Source organism: Netta rufina (genome assembly GCF_964035555.1).
Source record: "Netta rufina genome assembly, chromosome: 7".
NCBI lineage: Eukaryota > Metazoa > Chordata > Aves > Anseriformes > Anatidae > Netta > Netta rufina.
This window is the reverse complement of record NC_140130.1, coordinates 21,225,544-21,247,872: the sequence shown is the minus strand read 5'-3', so window position 1 is coordinate 21,247,872 and position 22,329 is coordinate 21,225,544. Positions and strand designations below refer to the sequence as shown.

The 22,329-nt window shown below is 35.9% G+C and overlaps 1 protein-coding gene across 1 annotated transcript in view; it reads right to left on the bottom strand.

Annotated features, from left to right (window-relative positions):
- Positions 1 to 10,932: 10,932 nt before the first annotated feature.
- Positions 10,933 to 22,329, bottom strand: part of MYOF (myoferlin) — a gene marked incomplete at its 5' end in the record, with an annotated part of 70,336 nt that continues 58,939 nt past the window's right edge. Inside the window, 16 exons of the mRNA XM_084290195.1 lie at positions 10,933 to 11,471; positions 11,928 to 12,075; positions 12,419 to 12,528; positions 13,473 to 13,666; positions 14,944 to 15,043; positions 15,340 to 15,481; positions 16,140 to 16,235; positions 16,321 to 16,409; positions 16,638 to 16,777; positions 16,950 to 17,098; positions 17,630 to 17,800; positions 18,754 to 18,845; positions 18,954 to 19,109; positions 19,841 to 19,966; positions 20,659 to 20,757; positions 22,042 to 22,053. Coding sequence (XP_084146321.1) covers positions 11,436 to 11,471; positions 11,928 to 12,075; positions 12,419 to 12,528; positions 13,473 to 13,666; positions 14,944 to 15,043; positions 15,340 to 15,481; positions 16,140 to 16,235; positions 16,321 to 16,409; positions 16,638 to 16,777; positions 16,950 to 17,098; positions 17,630 to 17,800; positions 18,754 to 18,845; positions 18,954 to 19,109; positions 19,841 to 19,966; positions 20,659 to 20,757; positions 22,042 to 22,053 — 1,860 coding nt within the window. The 3' untranslated portion in view covers positions 10,933 to 11,435. The remainder of the gene's footprint in view (positions 11,472 to 11,927; positions 12,076 to 12,418; positions 12,529 to 13,472; positions 13,667 to 14,943; positions 15,044 to 15,339; positions 15,482 to 16,139; positions 16,236 to 16,320; positions 16,410 to 16,637; positions 16,778 to 16,949; positions 17,099 to 17,629; positions 17,801 to 18,753; positions 18,846 to 18,953; positions 19,110 to 19,840; positions 19,967 to 20,658; positions 20,758 to 22,041; positions 22,054 to 22,329) is intronic.

Genomic DNA, 22,329 nt, shown 5'->3' with positions numbered 1-22,329 from the left:
GAAGCTAGATATCATTATTACACACCAGAGCCAAGGGTAAGAGTGTTTCACCAGAATGTGAGATGGCTTAGTCTGATGTGACATTTATCTTAACTCATCAGAAGTGCGATCAGTGGGGAGTTACCCAGGCCTTTGTTCATGAAGATAAATGTCAAATGTTATCTATCTCCATTCTCATATGGTGTCTATCACCATGGTATCTATGTGCCTCCAAACCAATAATGTACACAAATTTAGGTCTAAACCAGTCAGCAAAGGATGATCATAAAGATGTCTTCTGACAATTTTCTGGCACTGGCTGTTTGAATCAAATCTTCCCTGTTTCCTTTCATTCTGTAACAGACAGTGAGAGATAAGCTTGTTTAATTATTTGAGGGGAGAGGGAGGGATTAAATAAGGATAGACTTGGACAGTATAATGGAATACTGAATTCATAATAAATTCTTTCTTTCACCTTCCTGCTAGTTTGCCTTTCTGCCCAGGAGGCTAAAGACATGTTCTCTCTTCTGAAGTCAGTCTTGGAGTAAGCAATGCCAACAAGACCAGGTGTAATTTAAAAATATTTGTGCATTGTCAGTTCTGGAATTAATCTTTCTTAATTGAATTGACACGAACTCATGTCTGCAGGTAATGTAAACTGTCAAACACTCTGCCAGTGACAGCATGTTGGTCAGGGTGGTGAAGTTAATGAGAGATCTAAATTGTGATGGAATATCTCACTGTTTGCTTTGGAGCCTGGTGTTTATAAATGCATTAGTAACATCACATTAACTACAGGCTGCAAGACTCTTGAGTTCTGAAGGGCTAATTATTTGTTTGCGGTTTCTGAAAGAACTGAGGACAAGATATTTGTACCTCAGAAACATTTTGGTAGTGTGTTTGCTTCTGTGAAATGTCTTTCTTTCCCTTGAAATGCATATAATGGAATTTTTAAGTAGAATGTATTTCATTTGATAAACTGTTCCTATAGTCTGGAGATACTATTTTAAAATACACATATAAAAGCATTTATCAGCCCTCTCTGGGAGGGTCTTAGCCATTTCCACTGACAGCTAGATCAAACCTACAGTTACCTGTTAGTGGAGCATGTAGCACAGTCTAATAATCATGCTTCCCTTTCCTTTCCATCACGGCAGTATGGAATTGCTGTTAGCTTTCCAACATCCAGGGTAGTGCACTGAGGATACTGTGTGTGTTGAAAGAGCAAAATTAGCAGATGAGCCATTGCTTGCTGTAGACAACCATTTGTAAGGTATTCCCAGGTTTCTCCAAGCTTAGTGAAGTATGCACTCTGCGTGACATGCTCAAGGGCTGAGGCTGCAGCCAAGTTTTTCTGAGTGAAGGTAGGAGCTTATGAATCCACAGCCTGAGTGATACATCCCTTGAGAAAAATACTTGCTTAAGTGCCATAATAAATACTAGTAAGTATCACACTGCATTCTGTGCTAATTAGAGTTCAGACCCTCTTTACCGTATGCAGGCTGAGCTCAGTGGAGATTTACCACACATAATGCGAACAGGATGGTGATTGGATTTTAAACAGCAAGGGGTTGATTAAGGCTTTTATCTTGAGGTATGTGGACCATAAGAGAAGACATGACTGACAAAAATAAAACGAAATGCAGTGATCCAGGCTTCCAGACCAAAGGCACTATGTTCTTAGGTGGAGCCCTGGGAATAAAAAGCTAAAATATTTGAATATGAAATGTCTGAATGTTTGATATGGGGGCAGTCAGCCTATGGATTTGAGTGCAAATGAATTATGTGTCCTTGAGACATACCATTTTTGCTTTGCCGTTAGTTAAAAGTACTCCTCTTGAAGTCATGCATGGTTCTTCCAGAGATACGTACTTACCTGAAGGAACTAAGCAACTCAAGGAAAGTTTTAGGTTTGGGGGTTATTTTTAACTGTCAGGAATGGTTAATAGATGATTATCCACAATAAAAGTGGTAATGGAGAAGATACAGACATCTGTGCAGGCAGATTTACTGTGCCATGAGAAATGCACTGCACATAAAGAACAGACAGGTTCCTTCTTGGCGTAGCTGTCAAACTGGTATTATATTTGTGAGAAACTTGGTGTGCTGTGATCTTTCTTGTTTTACAGTCATGGATGAATAGTAACGTAGACTTTGGGAAAAAGAGATTTTTGAGAAAGAGCCCTTTGATAGCAATCCACAGAAGCAGTCATGTTCTCCGATAAATATTCTTACTAGACTGCTATTTTCTAGTGCTTTTTTTTTCCTCCTAGAAACGTAAATTATTAACCTTTTTCCTAATATATATTTTAGTGACATCACAAAGCATGAAAATTCTGTGAAGACTCCATCCACATTTTTACAAGGCAGTAGCTCATATGGCATAATTCAATACGCTGCTAATTTGTGTCTCCTTTTGATTCCTTCACTGTTACTCATTCTCTTGCTTATTTAATGCAGACAAAGATGAAAGCAATTTACAAATGGCTCATGTGAAAAATGCCAACTCAATAAGACTACAGTTCACCAAGATCTCTTCATGTTGGCGCTTGGCTTCCATGTCAGAGTTCATTCTATGGTGTCATGTCTGCCAGCTATTTCCGTATGCTTTTTCACTGTTCTCTTACAACTTGGGTAGTACAGGAAGTGTTAGAGTAGACCAGGTCAGGATATTCTGACAATGTTTTATATCATTCTTCTAAGGTCCAGATGATTTTCTGGTTGAAATTACAGTAAGTACTTTAATCTTTTCACATTTTATAGGGTGGGAAATAGCGTAGGTCAGATTTTTATGTCAGATTTTTTTATATTATTTATTTGTTATTTATTTATATTGTTATTTTTATATAGTTATATTGTCAGATTTGTTTATATATATTCATTTTCTTATCTGCACTCTTCGATATTTGTCCCTGGGGGAAAATATCTAGGGCATGATCCTAGTTTAAAATAAAAATAAAAAAAAAATGAGTAGCATTTAAATTGGCAGTTTGCATGACATGGCCTTGTCTATATGGGCTAATTGAAACAGTTTCTACTTTGCCCAAGGCTGAGAGTAATTTACTTGGATTAGAAACACCAGTAGAGAGACCTTTTCTAAATCAGCTAAGAAGGGACAGTGTAACCACTTCATTTTAGGAGGATTATGCATAATAGAAGATAATTTCATTGAGCTTGAAATTTCATTTGAGGTAGTGTGAGTATGTCCATCTGTTGTTGATAATGGGACAATGTACTATTCCAGTTTGTAATCCTGGGTCTGTACAGCTCCAGCAACACATGGGTGCATGTTCCTCTGCATGTTCCTCTGCCTACTTCAAATGTGAGCTACTACTACTGCAGGCACTTTGTGTAGCTTTCTGCAGCTTTTCATGGAAATTAGTATTTATGATAAAACCAACATGCATGTTATTGTCACAGATGGGTAATAGATTTCTTTCCCTCTTTAATTCCTTTCACACCATTAATATATATATATATATATAATATAATATATATATGTATGTATATATATATATATATATATATATTGCATTCAGACCAAAAATATTGGAAATGACATTTGGGAATTCCAGTTTCCAAACCAGAAACTCAGTTTTTGAGGTAGAAGTGACATGCAGCAGTGGAAATGTGCAATATAGTTGAAGTTTTATGGAGCAGGTGACCAGATGCTGAACAGTTGCTGTGGGAAGGTGTTTTAAAGGTAATTTCCTCACAGAAACCCTGCATCAGCATCTCTACTACGTGAGCAAAGGTAAGGCTGACTGAATTGAAGATGCTTTCCTATGTGCTCCAGTAGGGACAAAGAGCAGATCAACAGTTAGAACTGATGCTAACAGCAGAACTCTTCGATATTTTGCCAGACTGGCCTAGTTTGTGCTGTGCCAGATGTGTTTGGGGTTTCAACCCCTTTTTTCTTTCTTTCTTTCTTTCTTTCTTTTTTTTTTTCTCCTTATTGCCTCGAATGCAAAAGTTTGCTCTTGGGTCTTTTGATAGTTTGGGAGCTACATTTCTCTTTTATTGCTTTGGGGGATTTCCATTCCATTTTCCTTTAATTTGCTCCTCCCTGTTAATCGCATAAGAGAAGTTTAGAGTGTTAAGTGAACAGATAATTCTTGGTCTATGTATATGAGCGAGAAGAATTCTGATTTACATGAAAATAGCTACCCTCAGGTTAGACCTTTACATTTGGAAATAAGCTCTTTTCAGGTCTATTTTCCCTCCATTGTTATGTGCTTTATTTAATGTGAATGGTGGATGTTTGGGGAGGGACAGAGGTTTGTTTGACTATTCAGATTCATTGGCAGGATTTAAGTTGGCACAGCATGGATCAGAGCAAGATGAGTGGAGACATCTGATTTCTAATTAAAAACACACGCAGCACATATACGTATGCAATTGAAGTAAATCAAGTAAATCCTTTCTCAGAGCTGATTGCTTCTACCTGTCTACTTTTTGTGTGTGTGTGTGTTTAAACTCTCAGCACAGTGGGACCATCACCATTTTATTTCAGGATTTTCAATGCATGAAACAGACTCCAGAGCTAAAACAACTCCCCTGTGACAAAGCCTCTGTATGGGAACACCAGGATGAACATCTGCCCAGGTGTTCCAGTACTTTTGTTTATTGTATAAATACTTGTTTCAGTCTATTTTCTTTCTTAATTTTCTAGCACTATCAGGTACACTGTGCAGACTTTGCCAAGAGGGCTGATGGATTCTGTGGTAGAGCATATGTGTTTTGGGTTAGGTGGATCTGATGTGGGCAGAATTGTTTTAGAAATTTCATTTCTACTCCAAAATGGGAATAGTTGTGGAAAAAAAGCCTGCTGAAGTTGGTCTTTTGTGCCAGGCCAGGGAGTGTCAGAGATTTAGAGTAGGAGCTAATAGCTATAGAGTTCCCAGAGGTGCTGAATCCAGTGTGTTCCCTGCACCCTAGTAGAAAGAGCATGGGGCTGAAGTGAGGGCACTGATTGACTGTTACCAATTCTCAGCCAGAACAAAACTTTCAGAAAACTGTCAGCTGTCTGAAGTAAACTTTTGTTAGGCATGTTAATTAAAACAAAGGCTTCATATATCCAGGAGAGCATACTCATGTACAGAATACTTCTGCAAAGCTTCTCCCCTCGAAATCAGGAAAAAGAATGTTGGGAAATCTGGAATTCTGATGCAGAAGCCCTGATGCTTTTCTCCCAGATAGTGATATCTAAGGGTATGCTACAAACTGGAGCTTTCATTGGGTTAGCGTACATTTATATCTGTCTTTTACACTTACAGTAGCTGTTGAGTGTCTTAAAGGATTCTGTATCTCGACTGCTTAGTTTACATATTTGCAAGGTTTGTCCTCATTTCTAGTATGTGTGGACTGGTGGCTCAGCACTTTTTTGCTGTTTAATTTTATTTTTGTTTTCCCGTTATATTTGTCCTCCTATGAGTAAATAAATTCTTCTGAAGGTCATTCCTATGTGACAGATGTATTCTTGTCCACTGAGTCTGCCAGAAGTCCTGAAACAGAGCTTTGGGGCAAGGGGACTTGCTAACTGAGGACTTGGTTTGAGAATACCTTGTTTGATGTCTAAATCAGCTTAAGATACTATTCTGTAGGCCATACCCTCCACGATTTGTGTCAATACTCTATAGTACTATGGTTTGAAGCAAATAAGATGATAGTCATACACTAAAAACAATCAAAAAGTGTGAAGGAAGAAGTCAGTGGTGTTCTGATTTTGTTGGTTGAGGGCATGGTAATGAATAGGAGTAAATAGTAATGCTGCCAGTGTACTGTGAGGTGTACTCTGCTAGAATGGTGACTCTGAAGCTGATCCATGGTCTTTAGAGAATTTAGTTAATTGTGTCTTCATGGTATTTTATCTGATAACCTGAGTAGCAAGACGGAATATACACTCAAGGCAGGAAAGCTTGGGAATTCTGCAAGGAAGGGTGTCTCTCACAGCTGTGAATGTATCCTGCTGCTCCCAGTTGTGCAGTGTGGCCCGAGTTGAATGCCTTCCTGGGGATTCCTCCCAGTAAGCACGGGATGCAGTGAAGTGTGAGAGCTTGTTCATTTTGTAGTGTTGTCCGAATATGTAAATGTAGGGCGGTATTTTAGCTTTTGTTCTTATCGAGTTATATGGTCTGACGGTTTGTTCCAACAGTTAAAATCTGCACTAAAATGTCTCCTCTAACCTTTTGTAATTTTTTTTTTTTGCCTTTTCAGTTGAAGGTTTTGAGGGGAAAGGAGTTTTCATGTGTGCACATGCATGGTTTTACATGGTTTTAATACATTCCCTGAATAAAATCATCTGATTTCTATGTTCTCTACCTCTCTGTAGCTTACTTTAGATGTATTTTCTTGTTACTCTGTCACTTTTCAGGCTAGTGCTGATCTCTTAATCTTTTCTTGTACAGGAGGCCTAATTGGTTATTCTCATTGTCAAAATTTTGTCAAACATTGTAACAGCATGACCTTGGTTTATTCATTACTCCTTGTTTGATGATGGGTACAACTTTGTTTCTTTAATTTCTATTTCATATTGCTCATCTGCATTGCTTCATTTGCTCTCACTGGCAGATCTGATTAGAGGGCATGGCTGTTTAAAGAGGTACTACCAAGAGGAGTTTAGGTGCAAATCTGTAATTGTTTCATTACCACCTAAGAGCAGTTGCACTTAAGGTTAATATAAACTCACCAGGCGCTACTAGTTCTGCATCTTCTCCTTTCTGGAAGTGTCTGTGTCTTCTTACAGCTGAGAAGTGTGACACTTAAGCTTAGTCGTGGCCAAAAGATTCAGTATCTGTGAAGGCTTGTGCTTGAAGCAGTACAGTCAGAGGGGAGGTCTGTACAGGTTCAGTTCACTTCTCTGCCTGAAAGATTGAAGCCTGAATCTGTTACCTGGCTAAGGGTGCCCTTACTGGTAGGGTGTTGGTGGGGACACCCTCCAGCACCACTATTGTGGTAGCAGCACAGATGCAGAAAAGAATGGAGGAGAGGTGGTTTGGTCTGTGGGTCCCGAATGAGTGCTGGCACCTTGCTGCAGCTCTGAGCTGTGAGGGGGAAGATGCTATAGGCTCATTGTCCCTCAATGATGATGAAGTAACTCCCCTAAAGGAAGTCAGTGAATGCCTCACTACTCTGTGTTGGCACTTGTAGATCCCTTTTGAGCTGGCTGGTGGTCCCACTGCTCTGTTCAGGGCATCTGTGTACCTCTGAGTGTCCCAGTGCTTTTTGCTGCTAGTTGTGGCACCTGTTAGGGCTAGGAAAGGAATACAACTGCTTTGGAGTCTTTCATAAGCAACTGTAGTGTATTCAGAGCTTTTTGGTGGCTTCAAGGACGTATGTGTTTTCCCATCTCTGTTCTTCATCTTGCACTTGTCAACGGATTTCATCTGTTGGCCATAGCAAAAGCTTACAAAAGAGACAAACTTTTTTGAAGGGTAGATTTGTGGTCAGAGTGCTATTGGACTCAGTGGACACAGTGTCTATGTTCCCTCTTTTTATTTTTTTTCCCTTTTATTTTTCCTTTGGAGAATTTACTTTCTAATTCAGTTGCCTGTATATATACATGACAGCTTTCTTCACGCACAACTTTACACAAGAGTAAAACCTTGAGTATTATTTACTAGCTGAGATAACATACGCAAGATTCAGCAATGAGTGCTGCAATCTCACTATTTGGTTCTGCTTTCAAGTTGCTGGTAGATACCTAGGCATCTGGTGGCACAGAGTGGAAACTTTCACAGCTGCAGCACTAGTCAGTGGGGACAAGCCTTTCTCTTTCAATCATTTTCTATTTGTATATATATTATATATAACTATATATACATTTATTATTTATAATTAATATCAATATATATTATATATAGAATATATAATTTATACATATATTTATGTATAATATTATATATATGTATTTGTAGAATTGGTAAGTCCCAAATGCATTTACAACTGTGCTTGCTAAATACACTTAGCAACAAAGGACTTCGATGGGATTGTGTTTTCCCTTAACTACTAAATAATGTTACTGTTCATATGTGAACCATATTCAGGATAGGAATGAAACTGCAAAGTCTTTGTGAACACATGAGACTTGGGATGTCATCTTGTGGTTGTTTGAAGAAATGCAAGAACATTGTGGGTGTTGGTGAGTTTAGGCCTTCTTTATCTTACCCTGAGTTGGTTTAGGTGCTGATTTTTTCTCAAGCTACATGATGAGTTTTTCTTGTATAATCTGTGCAGTTGTAAAGTATGTGACAGCAGCTGTTAACCTTCTTACGGCCTGCTTCAGTGGTCAGATTTTGGGGTGAATATAGGAAGCATTTACCATCATTTGAGGGGCATCTGATAAGAAATAGCATGCTTCTTGGAAAGCTGAATGTATCAGAGAATGCAGCTTCTGCTTCTTGAACATAACACAGTGTCAGAGCCAGAAGGACTCCGATGTACTGTTGGCAAGTGAGATAGTGCTTTTATTTAGCCATTTTTGTTAAAAGTGCTTCCTGTCTAGCTTTAGCCTTTACCAGGCTGTTTCAGCCAGCTATCATCTCATGTTTTAAGGACAGTCAGGTGCAGAGAAGGCAGCTTCATCAAATAGATTTTTCCAAAACAGAGAAGTCACTTTGGACCCAGATAATCATCTCTGTGGAACGTAGAGTCTGTGCACTAAGGAATTGTGACAGGAGTGCTCTTGAACTGGGCACATCAGCTCACAGCCCAAAATATTTTGGATGACAGTGCCTGTGGAATTGCTGAAGTGAAAAACAGAGTTTATTTCACTTTGTTCTCCTGACTACTAAGAAAGGAACTCAATATTGATCATCTGTCGTGACCTGTTCTTTTTTGTTGTGGATGAAGGGTGGATTTGACTTTTTTGATTGTGTGGCTATACTTCCCAAACTGCTTTAAAAGGTTGTAAACTTGAAGTGCACACCTTGTGGAAAGAGTGGCATAGACCTGTTCCAGGCATGAAGGAAAATTTGATCAGAAAAATGTGCGACTTGTGACTCCTATGTTCCAAACCACAGACTGAGGGTGAAGATCAACTAGAGATGTATGCCTAGTTGTAGTACTGAAGATAGTAAGACAAAAATCTTGTATTTTTATGGAGTAGTTAAAAAATCATCGACATTTATATTCAACAGGTTATTATTAACTGAGTTATTAACTGAGGCAAAGCAACCTCACAGGAGGAGGAATTCCTAGGGTTAATTTGTTTCCTATTGAAAGGAAGAGTGTTAGGTACATGTATACTCTGCCCTTTTTACTGTATCCTGAGGGTGTTTCCCTCAGTTGCTGGTAAGGGGAGCAACATGACCTAAGTGAGCATCCAAGTAGCCAGGGCTCAGCAAGCATGGCACAAAGTTGTTTCCACATAGGGCTAAATCTTTGCTGCTGTGTGAGCTAGGTAAAAAGCTACTCTACTTTGGAGTCATGCACAGTCCACTACACTGCATTACAGATTTGACTAGCATTCTATGTAAATGATAATGTTCTCATTTTCTTGCATGTGAACATTTGTTTTCTTTTGTTTGTTACTGGGATAAGCTGGGAGGCAGAATGGCTTCTCAAACTTTTCAGTTATGTTTTTAAGTGTCATTTGCATAATTATAGTGAAACTATCAAGCCTATGCATACTTATACAAAGAGGCATCTGGTAGGCAGTGAACTCAGAAGGGGCAATATCTGCCCCTCTTCAAATACTAGGTGAAGAGGCTTGCTCATATCTATACTCTGCTTCATAATTGGTTTCTGAGGAATGCTGTTCTTAAATACCTCCTTAAAGTTAAATGCTGTGCTAATGACAACCATTACAAGTAACACACTTTCTTGTTATACAATGAAAATAAGGCTGCTGTGATTTTTACCTTCTGTCATATTTATGGCATCGACTGAGACAGATTTTAATAGTGGATGATCAAACATTAGGTGACACAATTACTGGTTATTTCTGGAGTGCTATTTCATCATTAGTGAAGGGACAATCCATCTGGATAGTGATTAGTTCCAGCTCTGAGCTCTCATTCATAGGTCAAGATGCTTGACACTTTCTTAACCAAAAAATATGGGTGTTATTATCTTTTTGACAGGATGACTGCTACTTTTGCCTCCCCTTCTTGCCAAAAGGACTTCACATTTATGTAATACCTTTACTATAGCTTATTCTACAGAATTAAATCAGTAACATTTTTTTTTTTTTATTTTGCCTGACAAGTGCATGGTTATTTTACAGTGCTGTAAAAAGCATTGTGTGCCATTAAATACACAACAGATTTTTTTTCAGGACTAATTAATTCTTGCAGTTGTTACTGCCATCCTTCTAAAGACAGCAGGAATCTTAATGCAGTTAAGAGTGTGACTATCATACAAAATATTGTTTTCAAGTTCTGCTGCAGATTTTTTACATTTAAAGCACTGGAGAGTGCTTCTGCTTTGGTCCTCCATAACATCAAGGTGGAATTCCAGCCTATAAACCTGAGTTTAGTGCAGATTATTTTATGTTCTATAGTAACTAGGAGGAGTCTAAATAAAATACTGTGCATTCAGATCATGTTTTAAACCAGGGTTGATCTAGATTGCGTATCCCTTTATGTTCTGATTCAAGATCATCTCTAAATCCAAGAAGTATAATGAAATTATTCAAGAAGTTTCATTTCTTTATTAATTTCCTCATTAATGAGTAAATTCATTAGAATTTTGTGCAGAATTATTTCCTTATTCTTCACGGTGAAGACAATAATAAAATACCATAAAATCCAGATTAATAGACTTATTTCCTCTGATTGACACTATACAATACCTAATGCATTGCAGTTTTGCAAAAGAAATGAAATCTGGAAACTTGCATTTTACTTGTGGATAACTTTATTTAACCACTTTTACATTACAGTAAGTAAACAGTATATTAACGTATTTATTTTTGTGTGCATGCCGTTGTCAAGATACATACAGTGTTAAGTCTACAGTGCAATAATTAAGAATTTAAAGCAGAATGATGCTGCAATCTTTTCTGAAAACATCTGACCCATTACTGATTGCACTGTGAGGTTTCTTAGGCATATGTAATTATAAGTAGGGTTTGTTTTGCATTACATTAAAAATTAAAAAGTTTCAAGGTGTACCCAATACAGATAAATTCTCAAAAGTATCCATAAAAATAGAGATAGCAAGAGCAGGCAGTCTCCTGAGTGATTTTTATATATAAAAAAAAATTAGTTTAAAAGCAATGGAAGGCAGAACCTTACCATGTGTAGGTGTTACTGAAGACAAAAGGCCTTGTTTGTTTGTGTGTTTTTTTAAAACACCAGTCATGACCCCTTGAACCTTGGCTAACCTTGGTTAAATTCTTTCTTCTCATCTATTTTCCAGTTCAAAATAGTAGCAGACAAAAAGCATGCTGAATTTGGTCCACAGCCTGGGGCAAAACCTCACTGCTATTGAAGATGAGGTGAAAAAACTCTTCTTTAAATTGGTTTCACAATCTTCATTGATAAGTAGTTCTGTGGGAGTGAGGAAAGAGGAAACAACAGAAGTGAAAAGATTTATATTTTTATGGAATATTTCAGTGTAGTTTTCTAAAAGACACTTAAGATCCTAGACCGCATCAGAATATGTTCAGGGTATGCTAATTTCAGTTAAAATATGGTAAAGATAGTAAAGTAAGATATTTCAGAGTAAAATAGAATGAAATCCATACACAATTTTTAATTGTGTACATTAGTAACACCTCTAAAGCACCGTCTTCAAGCTTCATCTTCAGTTTTAATGTAGTTCTTATTTCTTTATCATTAAAAATCCATTGGAACTGTTTACAGGTATAAGGATATAATCCCTATCTCCCTGCTAGAATTGAGCTGATTAGAATTTCTTGTAGGAGGAAAGGGGTGTATGCTGTTGACACTCATAAAAGCTAGCCTCACACTACAGCTGAACAGTAACACTGAAAAAATTCTTACCGGCAATGAATAGAGGAGTACTGCTACAAACAAGAGTATAATCAGCAAGATAATAAGGCCTATGAAGAGCCACTTAAACCTGCGCCACACAATAAATTTCATTGTCTTGCAGGGATTTGTAAACCAAAGGAAGGAAGTGTCTGGTCGGCTGCATTTTGAAAGAAAAAAAAATATTAATTGTACTATAAATATAGGGAATAGTTAAACTAACCCAGCAAAACACTGTGGTTTTAGAGTTGAAAAAAACATAGATAATTTTTTAGTATAAGATAGCAATTTCAGTAAACGTGTGCTATTATATTGAAACCACCTTGCTTTTTTATCCTTACATTTGCAAAAGTAAACACAGATGGCTTTTATAAGCTTTTTATAAGCGCAGTTTTGCAAAGCATAGTTCAGGTCTAATATGTCACTTGCTGCATGCAGATCTTGTCAAGAGCATCAGTTGCTAGATGCATATTTCTCAAGCTAGTAAGAGAAGAACATCTTACTTTGGTAGATCTAATTTGGGGTTCATGTTGGGTTCATCTCTTCCTTTACCAGCTGGCCTTTCCTCAGCTTCTTTTTCATTGACAACTTCCAATGTCATTTCAACTTTACCCTTCAGAAAATACGTGGCATGAAACAAGAAACAAACATCTTACTGAAACAGCAGGAAGAATACTTGTTTGATACTTAAACAGCGCAGTCTTGTACAAGATTCTTTTGTGTGCACATGTGTGTTTCCATTTCAAAGTATACCTGTTTCTGCACTGTGGCAGTGTCACAATACAGCCATAGAGAATGACAAATAAAAAAAAAAGATACAGTACATAAAATGGTTTTGCTAATTTACTAGCAGTTCGATTTTAGGCTAAGTATTGCTTTTACCAATTTGGCAAAACAAAGTTCTGTTTTTCTTTCAAGAACAATGCAAAGACTGAATCTTTCCCTAATGATTAAGTGTCTCATTTTTATGTTGCTGTTGGATTTTTTTTTTTTTTTTTTTTTATCTCCAGATAGATTAGATCCTTGGCAATAAAAAAGTTTGGTTAAATTGCTTTGGGTCTTCTGATAAGCAAGAAGCCAGTCTGTATTTTCAGTATATAAATTTTATATATATATAAAATATATTTATATATAAATATAAATAAATAAATACACACACATACATATATATATATATATATATATTCAAAAAGCTTTGGATTTAAGCTTTTTTTCTTTATTCTTTAATTCATTTAAGATGTCTCATGTTTCTCCTAAGCAAGCAATAACATGCTAAATTCATTCGAATAATAACAATATTTGTCGATTTGGTGAGATAACTGGACTCAACATGGTGCCAAAGTCCTTCAAGGTAAACAAAGTTAAAGACAAAATAAATGAATTAAATTATTAAACTCATAGTTTAATTGTTGATGGAGCAAACTTCCTGAATTTGTGCATGGGACCAAGTATTTACTCCTCTATCCACTGAAAGATAACAGCTAAGCAAGGGTCTCTTTTCAAGTAACCAAGAAAGGCTGTAAAGCGAAGTAATTTTTAAAGTAGTAGTAATCATACTGCTAAAATGCGTGAGCCATCCTTTTCAACATAACACGGCCACCATCCTTTCATAGATTTTTGTTCAAAGAGAGAGGCAGTCTTGGGAGCCTTCTGAAAACTGTCTGCCTTGTATTCTGGAATCATGTCTATATTGCATTTCTCTGGAATTTTTGCTGGAATGATTGTTTTATGTAAATCAAGTTCCACAAAACCTGCAAGACATAGAGATTAAAAAATAAGCATTGTATAATGCTACCAACCAAAAGCACAGTGGTTCAACATAAACCTTTTATCTCCAAGCATGTTCTAGAGGAAAAGTGATGAACAGATGTGTTACATTCTTATTTATCTAAGCATGTTGTGAGGCATGTAAGAGGCTGTGTTTATACCCATCTTGTTGGTATTGAAAGCATTGGTGTTGATACAATGCCTCAGCAAGCTGCCCCCCTCCTTTTTAATGCAACATGACTTGATATTTAATAGTGTTTTCCCCCATGTACCTAAACAGAAAATAACCAAGTACAGCAATATAATGCATATGTAATTTCTGGTAGTTAAACATATTATTTACCAAACTTTTTAATGATGGTTATCAATTGATGATTTGTTTCCAGTTTTTAAGGGCTATATGGTTTGCGTGTAATCTAAAGATTTATCTACCTTAAAACAGGGTAGAGAAGTTTCTGCAGAGCAGTATCTCTATAAGGTCTTTTTTTTGTGTGTGTAAGCTACAGCATTCAACTTTGAAAATCGGTATTTGTCATTTTTAGAGCAAAACTTCAGATTAGTCAAAAGTGACTAAGTGCAAAATTTCTTGCAAGACTTCTTGCATGACATGTTTTATTGCAATACTTCTGTTTTCCTACGTGTTACTTAGTTAAATAAAAATACCATAAGAAAAAATATCCTCTGGTGTTAAGAAATCTTAAATCCTCTCAGTCAATGCTTTTCACTGAACGTATGTAAAGGCCTGCCTCAGCAAGGATGCTGTATGAATCTGAATTAATAATAGCATGAAATAGATTGTTTGACCTAATTTACAGCATTATTATAGCATAATTCCTTTACATAGAATTGAAGTACTCTTGCTGTAAGTAAGTTTTCATACACATTATGAAATTTCATACACATTTAAAAGTTGGACTTGGTGCTTAGGGACATGGTTTAGTTGGTGACATTAGTAGTAGAGGGATCAGATGATCTTGGAGATCTTTCCCAACCTTAATGATTCTATGATTATCTTGCCATTCACATGTTGTGGTAAGACTTACATGAATACAAATTATATTGGTTTACCTGCAGTTAGGCTTTCACTGAGTGAGTATCCATTAATTCATGAGCACAAGTCACAAACACTGTACTACTGTGTGAAGGCAGGAGTGTACTTGCATGCTCAGTAGCTAACTTTGAAAATATAGACTTTAATGCAATAATTTAAAATTGTTTTTATACCCTACTTTGATATGATGATAATTCTTAGAAATCTTACCGAGATAGTCATCCAAAGAGAACTTGTCATTATCCCATATCTGGATGATCAGTTTGGGTGGGATTCTGAATTCTGTCTTGTCAAGACTCCAAAAATGTTCCTATTTTAAAAAACAAAACACAAGTAACTTCTTAAAATTACATCTGAAAATTCAATTCTGTGGTCTGTTAGTAGTTGTAAATTCTAGGGTGGGAGAGGGAAAAATTAAGCATCCCTTGACCTTGCTAAGAGGAGACTGCTGTTCCTTGCTCAAAGGAAAAATTGAATCTGCTTGCAATAGCAGCTTGAGAAAATTATGCAGAAATGAACCAAGCTGCCTCTATATGTGCAACAGAAAAAATTAACAGACTAATTATGGTATGTATTCAAAGTATTGAAATCTTTAGAAATACCTACCTTTTTGGAAACTACACAGAGTTGCTCTGCTGGGAGATAGTCAAAAGGAAAAACAAATCTCCAGTTAAAGTTCCCTTCACCATCCAATGATCGGTAATGGACATCTGTTTTCTGCTTATTTTCCTCATTACCAGGCATCCATCTGAAAGTAGAAACAGACACATTTACTGTTTGTAGTGGAACTACACTGGTATGCATTTGTATTGCAACCATGGTTTTGAGTGGTTGCAAACAAGCCACGGGAGTTGCTCATGGACGGCTAGAGGCTTCTATAGACACATGGATGGAGACTTTCACATGCTTCCTATTTGGTTCAAATTTGGCACTGCAAATACAAACACCTGAACTGAACTTTTAATCTGCTAAGACTAGTACTCCAACTGTGGTGAGTTTTATTATTATTATTTTTTGGAAGAATTAGATCAATAGCCTAGTAGTATCTTGCTGTATAGCTGTTTTTTTTTTTTGTTTGTTTGTTTGTTTTTTACATTAAGACTACGAAATGTAACAAGATTCCAAGCTGTGTAGTACCAAAGCTAACACACTAGCTTGTCTGTTGCTTCTCACCTCTAGATTTTATTTTTTTGTAAGGCTGAATTTTTGGGATCTTTCACAACACATTAACTGATCATGCTATATCTCACGATACTTCTGTACTTATCTGAGGTTAGCACTACTTCAGAGTGAAGGGTGCACTGCCTTGGCTGAACCAAATCATCTTTGGTATCCATGTTCTTGGCAGTTCCAGTATATTCTGAACATCGTTTATCTGCAAATGTTAAATGACAGGATGCTCCTACCCTTTCACATAAATGTCACTCATTTCTTCCCCTGTGATGCTCTTTTCATCCAGAAGGACATCTTTGGTGTTCCAGACAATCACACGTAAAACATACCTAGGAGAGATGATGTTTGGGGAAAGAGAATTGAATTGCCTCTGTCATGGCTGCCAGATGATGTGCAATATGTATAGATACTTACTTCTTGGCTTTTCGGGGAGTGATGTTGAAGGGAGGGCCTGGAGGCCCTAAGCTTTTAGGGAAAACATCAACCCACATCTGGAGCTTTCCCTGTATTAGTAAAGAAGATGAATGAGGGATTGTTTGCTGCATACGTGTTTATCACAGTAATTCTGTGGAAATGTCTATTGATTAGTACTCATTTCTAGCTCATTCATGTTAACAGTGTCAGAACTTGTACAGGCTTCAGGCACCCTTATGTATTTTGGCTTTTCTGCTTGCAAAAGGAATGCTCTATTTCTGCATTCAAGAAACAGAAGTAAAACCAGTTCATAGTACCTGAGGGATGTTGGGCTGGAATGTGCTATATAAGGTCCTCGTCTCCACATGCTCAGGTACCAAACCCTGAGTTCTGAGGATATGAAGGGCTAGCCGCTCTTCACCTGGACCAAGATGCTGATGCAGTACTTTGTTAGCTTCTGAAACAAAATAAATGGAATAAAACAGGGGCTCGTGACTCAGAATTTGCATTTGAAATTTTTTTATAAAAGTTAAAATTGAGCACAAAACTGCGTACATTAAAGTCAAAGTAGCTGAAAAGTTTTATATTTGTGTCAATATGAATTTAAGAAGGAAATTAAACAAACTCACCAGCTTCCTCCAAAGCATAGTCTTGTCCCGCATAGTTAATTCTTCTACCATTTTCAGAGATGACAGGAGGAGCATAACCTTTAAACCTGGCTATGTTTTGCAATAACTGGGTTGGTTTCAGTTGATCACGCCATGTGTTCACACCAGAACTTTTAGGAAAACAACAGAAACATATCTTAAAATTATTCAACATTCAAGGTATTTATCAATTATCTTAAATTTATTTATTAGTTTTAAAACGATTCAGAAAGGACAGCAACATATCTGGTTAGATTGGCTGCTTGCGTCTGATACAATGACATGATTTTGAACCAGCTCAATTACCTTTCAAGACAATGCTTTTTCTTTACATATCAAAATAACACATTAACAGATTCTTTCAAATTAATTAGCATGAATAGGTCAGAAAACTGTTAAGTATGTGTTCGCTGTATAGAAACAACACACATTACCATATGAAAAGAGAATTAAAATGTTTTATGTCATTGTTTTCAGTCAAGGCTCTTTTGAAGACTTTAAAGCTTAACTTGGAATTCAGATGATACAGTGAGCTCAACAGAAAAGCATCAGAAACCATACAATTGTTTTAACTATACAATTGAGATGAAGGAAGTCCAGATTTGTTACAGACAGTGGAGACCAGATGTACAGATGACTTCTCAACAGACAGTATGACTTACATGCAGTACTGCTGCGGGATGCCACAGTGAGACCCGTAACGAGAAAGATATCTGTTCTCAAGATCAATTGTGGTTTCTCCCACTTTTTCATCACGAGTCAATGTGTCATAGTCATAGACTGAAATTTTCAGATCTTTTTCTTGAGGTAAGAAGCAGCTGAGTTCATACATTCTAAATATAAAAGCGTCCAGTTAACACTATCCCTCAGAATGTCTATTTTTGATATAACATACTAAATGGATGCTTCCAGTTCAGCTGATAATTCTAGTAGCAGTTACCATTGATACTCTACTTCATTATTTGTAAATATTAATATTTCTGTTTTGTACTGCTATGGATATTTCGAAGTTCCTTTCTACACAATGCATTACGTGGGTTTTTCTGTGCAGCAGCTTGAAATGGGACTTGGAAAGAAGCTAGTGTGGCTCTTGTTAATCACACTGTTAAAATCCACTTTTTTTGCATAATTAGAACTACTAAATTTTTAAATCACAATACACACACAGCTGGAGTTTCAATAAATATGGTCCAAATGTTCAGTGTCTGACTAGAAGGGATTAGTCATCTTGCTGCCCTTTACAAAAAAGACTGGAGAATTTGCCTAAATTAATTCTCTGAATCTACTTTCAAAGTATTCAGTCTGATGTTTGTCACTGCTACTGAATGCATTACTTTTGAGTACTCTAGTGGCAAATTATTCTCAGTATCCTTTTTTGATTTAATTTCTAGTCTGACTTTTTAACATAGACTTCCAGATTCATTATAGAAGAACTTGGAAGAACTGGTTATTCATTGTGACACCAAAGTTTCAGAACTAAAACTTTTTCCATATTTTCTAGGCACATTTCATTATTCTTATACTAAACTGCCCTGTGTTATATATGTATGTTGTCTGCATTTGTGCAGTGTACCCATGTAATACAAAAAATTTAGACCAGTCAAACACCTACACTGTACATTGATTACAAAAGGGAAATACCTTATGTAACTTCAGTCACAATCATCAGTATAAAACTGTGAATACAGCACTAGATATTTAAGATAATGGTTAATCTCAATTGCATGACGTTCTCAGAAAACATGAAACATTCTAAAATGCGGAAATGGAAAATAAAATTTGTTACCTGCCAAAAACTGGGTTGAGAGTATTAGGCACGTAATTATCTCTGTCTTCAATTACTTTTTTACCAAGGGATATTTTTATGTAAGGATCACACTATTTAAAGTAAGAAGAAATGTTATTAACAAGTAGTTATAAGACTAACTTTATGTAAAATATATTACAGCAGAGTTAGCTCACAGACATTCCAAAATCAAGTCTCACCAGCCCATTATTATCCTGGGGTTGAAGCTGCAAAGCTCGAACAATATAAATGCGCACAATACACTCCTGAGGCCCGCTGTCTGGTAGCTCGCGGAACTGGCGAGGAGGAGTTGGAGTAGTGGGATCATCAGGTAATGCATAGATTTTAAAGGATCCCTAAAAAGTAATACAAAGACTCAATCAAGATAAATGTAGAAAAATCTATATATTTTTTTCTTATTTATCCTATGCATACACGCAGTTTTACACAGAAACAGGAAAATTATATCCTTCTTTAAGTTAATAGTTGTCACTTGGAAGTCATTTGACTTCAGTGGGTTTTGGGTAAGACAGCAAAGGCAAAGTTATATCCCTAGCTGACTGAAATTGATATACTTCTTAAAAATTTCAACAGTATTACTTAGCTTGCTCCTGCTAAGAACATGTAATATACTTCATGTTTATTTGCCTTACCAAAAACAATTTATGTTATTTTTAAACCGATGTTAACATTATTTTCATCTTTAAAAGTCATAAAGTCACAGATACAGTACAAAATACTTTTCACAAATTCATTCTACAAATGTACTTTGCTGAGAACGTCTGCAGGTGAAACTTTGACTCTGTTCAAGGGACTATCTGGGAAGGTTCTGTTCCACAGACAGGTTCCCAGAGAGACTGCATTAGCAGGAATGATATTTCTTTGAACTTACCATGTATCACATTTAATGTAAGCCATGAGCAGCTGTCCCTTCTGTGAAAAAAGGAAAGGCCTATACCTAAGCAGGTAAGAGCATTTGCATTTAACTCTGCTGAAATGTTTGCATGTAGATTTACTCAAATTATAAGCTCTTAAGAACAAAAGACTGCATCCAGCATTTTGTTGTTGCCCATTACCTGAAATTTACCTTAAATTCTCCAACCACTGATGGATCATCACCATCCTCAGTTTTGCCTCTGTATAGCTTAAATGTATCACAGAAATCTGTTAGGTTATTAAATTCAGGTACTTTCTCCAATTCACAGTCGTATACCTTAAAGAAAAAAAAAAAAAAGGGAAAAAGAAAAGAAAACACACAGTTTAGAAATTAGCATACCTATCAGCTCCAACAGTGTGGTACTGCAATGTGTACTGTATATTTGATGGAATACCTTAAGGAATTAAAGCATTAAAAGCTATTTTTACTTTTACATCTAAGTGAGTGGAAGAGATGCAATATTTGGAGAACATGATATCAGGCTTTATTTAGGTCTTGTTAAAAACAGAGTAAACAGCATTTTACAACATTTATTTTTACTTTCTTCATTAGGTGTATTTAGATGAGACATGAAAGTGATCTGGCTTCAACTTTCAACAAAGGGACAGTAAAAGATGCTGTCCTCAGTCTGTTCATACTTTTTATTTATTTATTTATTTTTCAATCTGTAGGCTGAGTTCTAGGACCTGATTGGCAACCAAAAGATTAGGAGTAAAATTCCATTTGACTGAAGGTTAGACTAAAATGCTTAACTACAATTATTAAGAGAAGTACTAAGTAGAAAAGAATTAAAGATTTTTTTCTTAAAACTTTCATTTCACCATGTGAATTAATAATAAACCTTTAAATGAAATCATGTACAGCTAAATTTTGAAAAGTGTTTAAAAAAAATGAAGGGATTGGCTCTGACCAGGTTTTGGGTCTGCAAACGTTGGCAAATATTCATTTATTTTTATCAACAGCAATACCTTTAAAGTGTCATATCCTTTTTTAATATACTGTCCGCATTTTTCATGGTCTCCTGTTGAAGCATAAAATTTGCTCCACCAATCCACAATTTCTTCCTCCTTAAAAGAAAAAAAAAAATAAAAAAATATTGGGAGTTAAAGCCTGTCATATCATACAGTACAGCAGACACAATGAACAGTTAAAGTCAGGAAAAGCCAAAATTCTCTAAAACTCATTATCAGTTAAATAATAGTAAAAGTTCATCTGCAAGAGGAATAGAATGCAAATGTTAAGGCTGAAAAGATGGAATTACTCTTACCTAGGGTTAGACATCTAGCTAGCTTGTTAGTCAAGAGAGAGACATCTCCAACAAAGCAATTAATTACTGCTGTCTAGATAACCATTTCAAAGGACTGCTTTCTGGAGCTGTATGTATTTTTCTCCTCCATCTTCCAGCAGTGCAGCACAGTCTAACCACTTAAGTTTTAGATTGCTTAAGTCACAGGAAGTGAATGTACGCTTAGCTGGTGCAGTCATTGTTTTGTCTGCTAAGGAAAAACACCATCAAGTCTGGGATTCATTGCAGGATTTGCATTCTTGTAAAAACTACAAGTGAACGTGTTGATTTATTTATTTCCCCTGGAGGAAAAAATATGCTAGCTTGCTTTCAGCATTCCCATTTAAGTAACTCGAACTGATCTGACCATACATCTTTCCATTAAAACCAGTGGACATCATCTGTACCATGACAAAATCTAGTCAGTTAGTGGTCTTCCTTAGTGATTACCAAATGTGGTTAAAAAGAAGGAGTAATGAAATCTTGAACTCTTAAAAATATTAAGACATGCAACCACTACATGTATATATACAATCTACGCATTCCACTAAAACTGTATTCCTGTGTCTTTTTTTCCAATCTTTACTTATTTATTTAAAACTGATACCACTTTTTTTTGTTGTTGTTGTTGTTTTTTTTTTTTTTTTTTCCAACGGAGTACTATTTTCTTTATTTTTACTCAGGGATTAGCATAGTAATAACCATTTGCCCCTAAAACATACTCTAATTGGTATTCATTCGCTTTGTAATCTTTGACTGTTTGGATTTAAAGAGATTCTTAAACTACTATACAAATTACAGATCTTTGAATGTAAAGTTTTGATTTTTTTTTGTTTGTTTTTGTTTGTTTTTTACTGTCTAGGGGTTATTATTTCAATCTTAGATATTTTTCCTAAATTTAGCATTTTACAAGTTGATGGTATATTTAATGTCAAATACAGTCAAAGATTACCGTTCTCATCCTAATGATTAAAATTTAGGAAGTGATATTGATGTACTGATTTTCAGTTGAAGTTCTTATTTACAAGAAAGCATTTTGTAGATTTTTAAATATATTATACATTACCTTTTCTGTTAGCTGCTCATGAGGATCAATTTATATATAAAAAAAAAAGAACAAAAGAATAATGATAAGGAGATGTTTTGTAGAATTTAATAAATTAAATGAACTCTAAAAGCTTTGCTTTTTTGTATATAATTTTGCATTTAAAGTAGCTAATGTCAATAATTTATAAGTTTTTAGGGATATGTAGACACGGTATAATTTTTTTTTTCTGCTGTCATTATGGCCTGGATGTTAAAATTATATATATAATGTGGAGCAGATATATGTATATGTGCTCCATATATATGC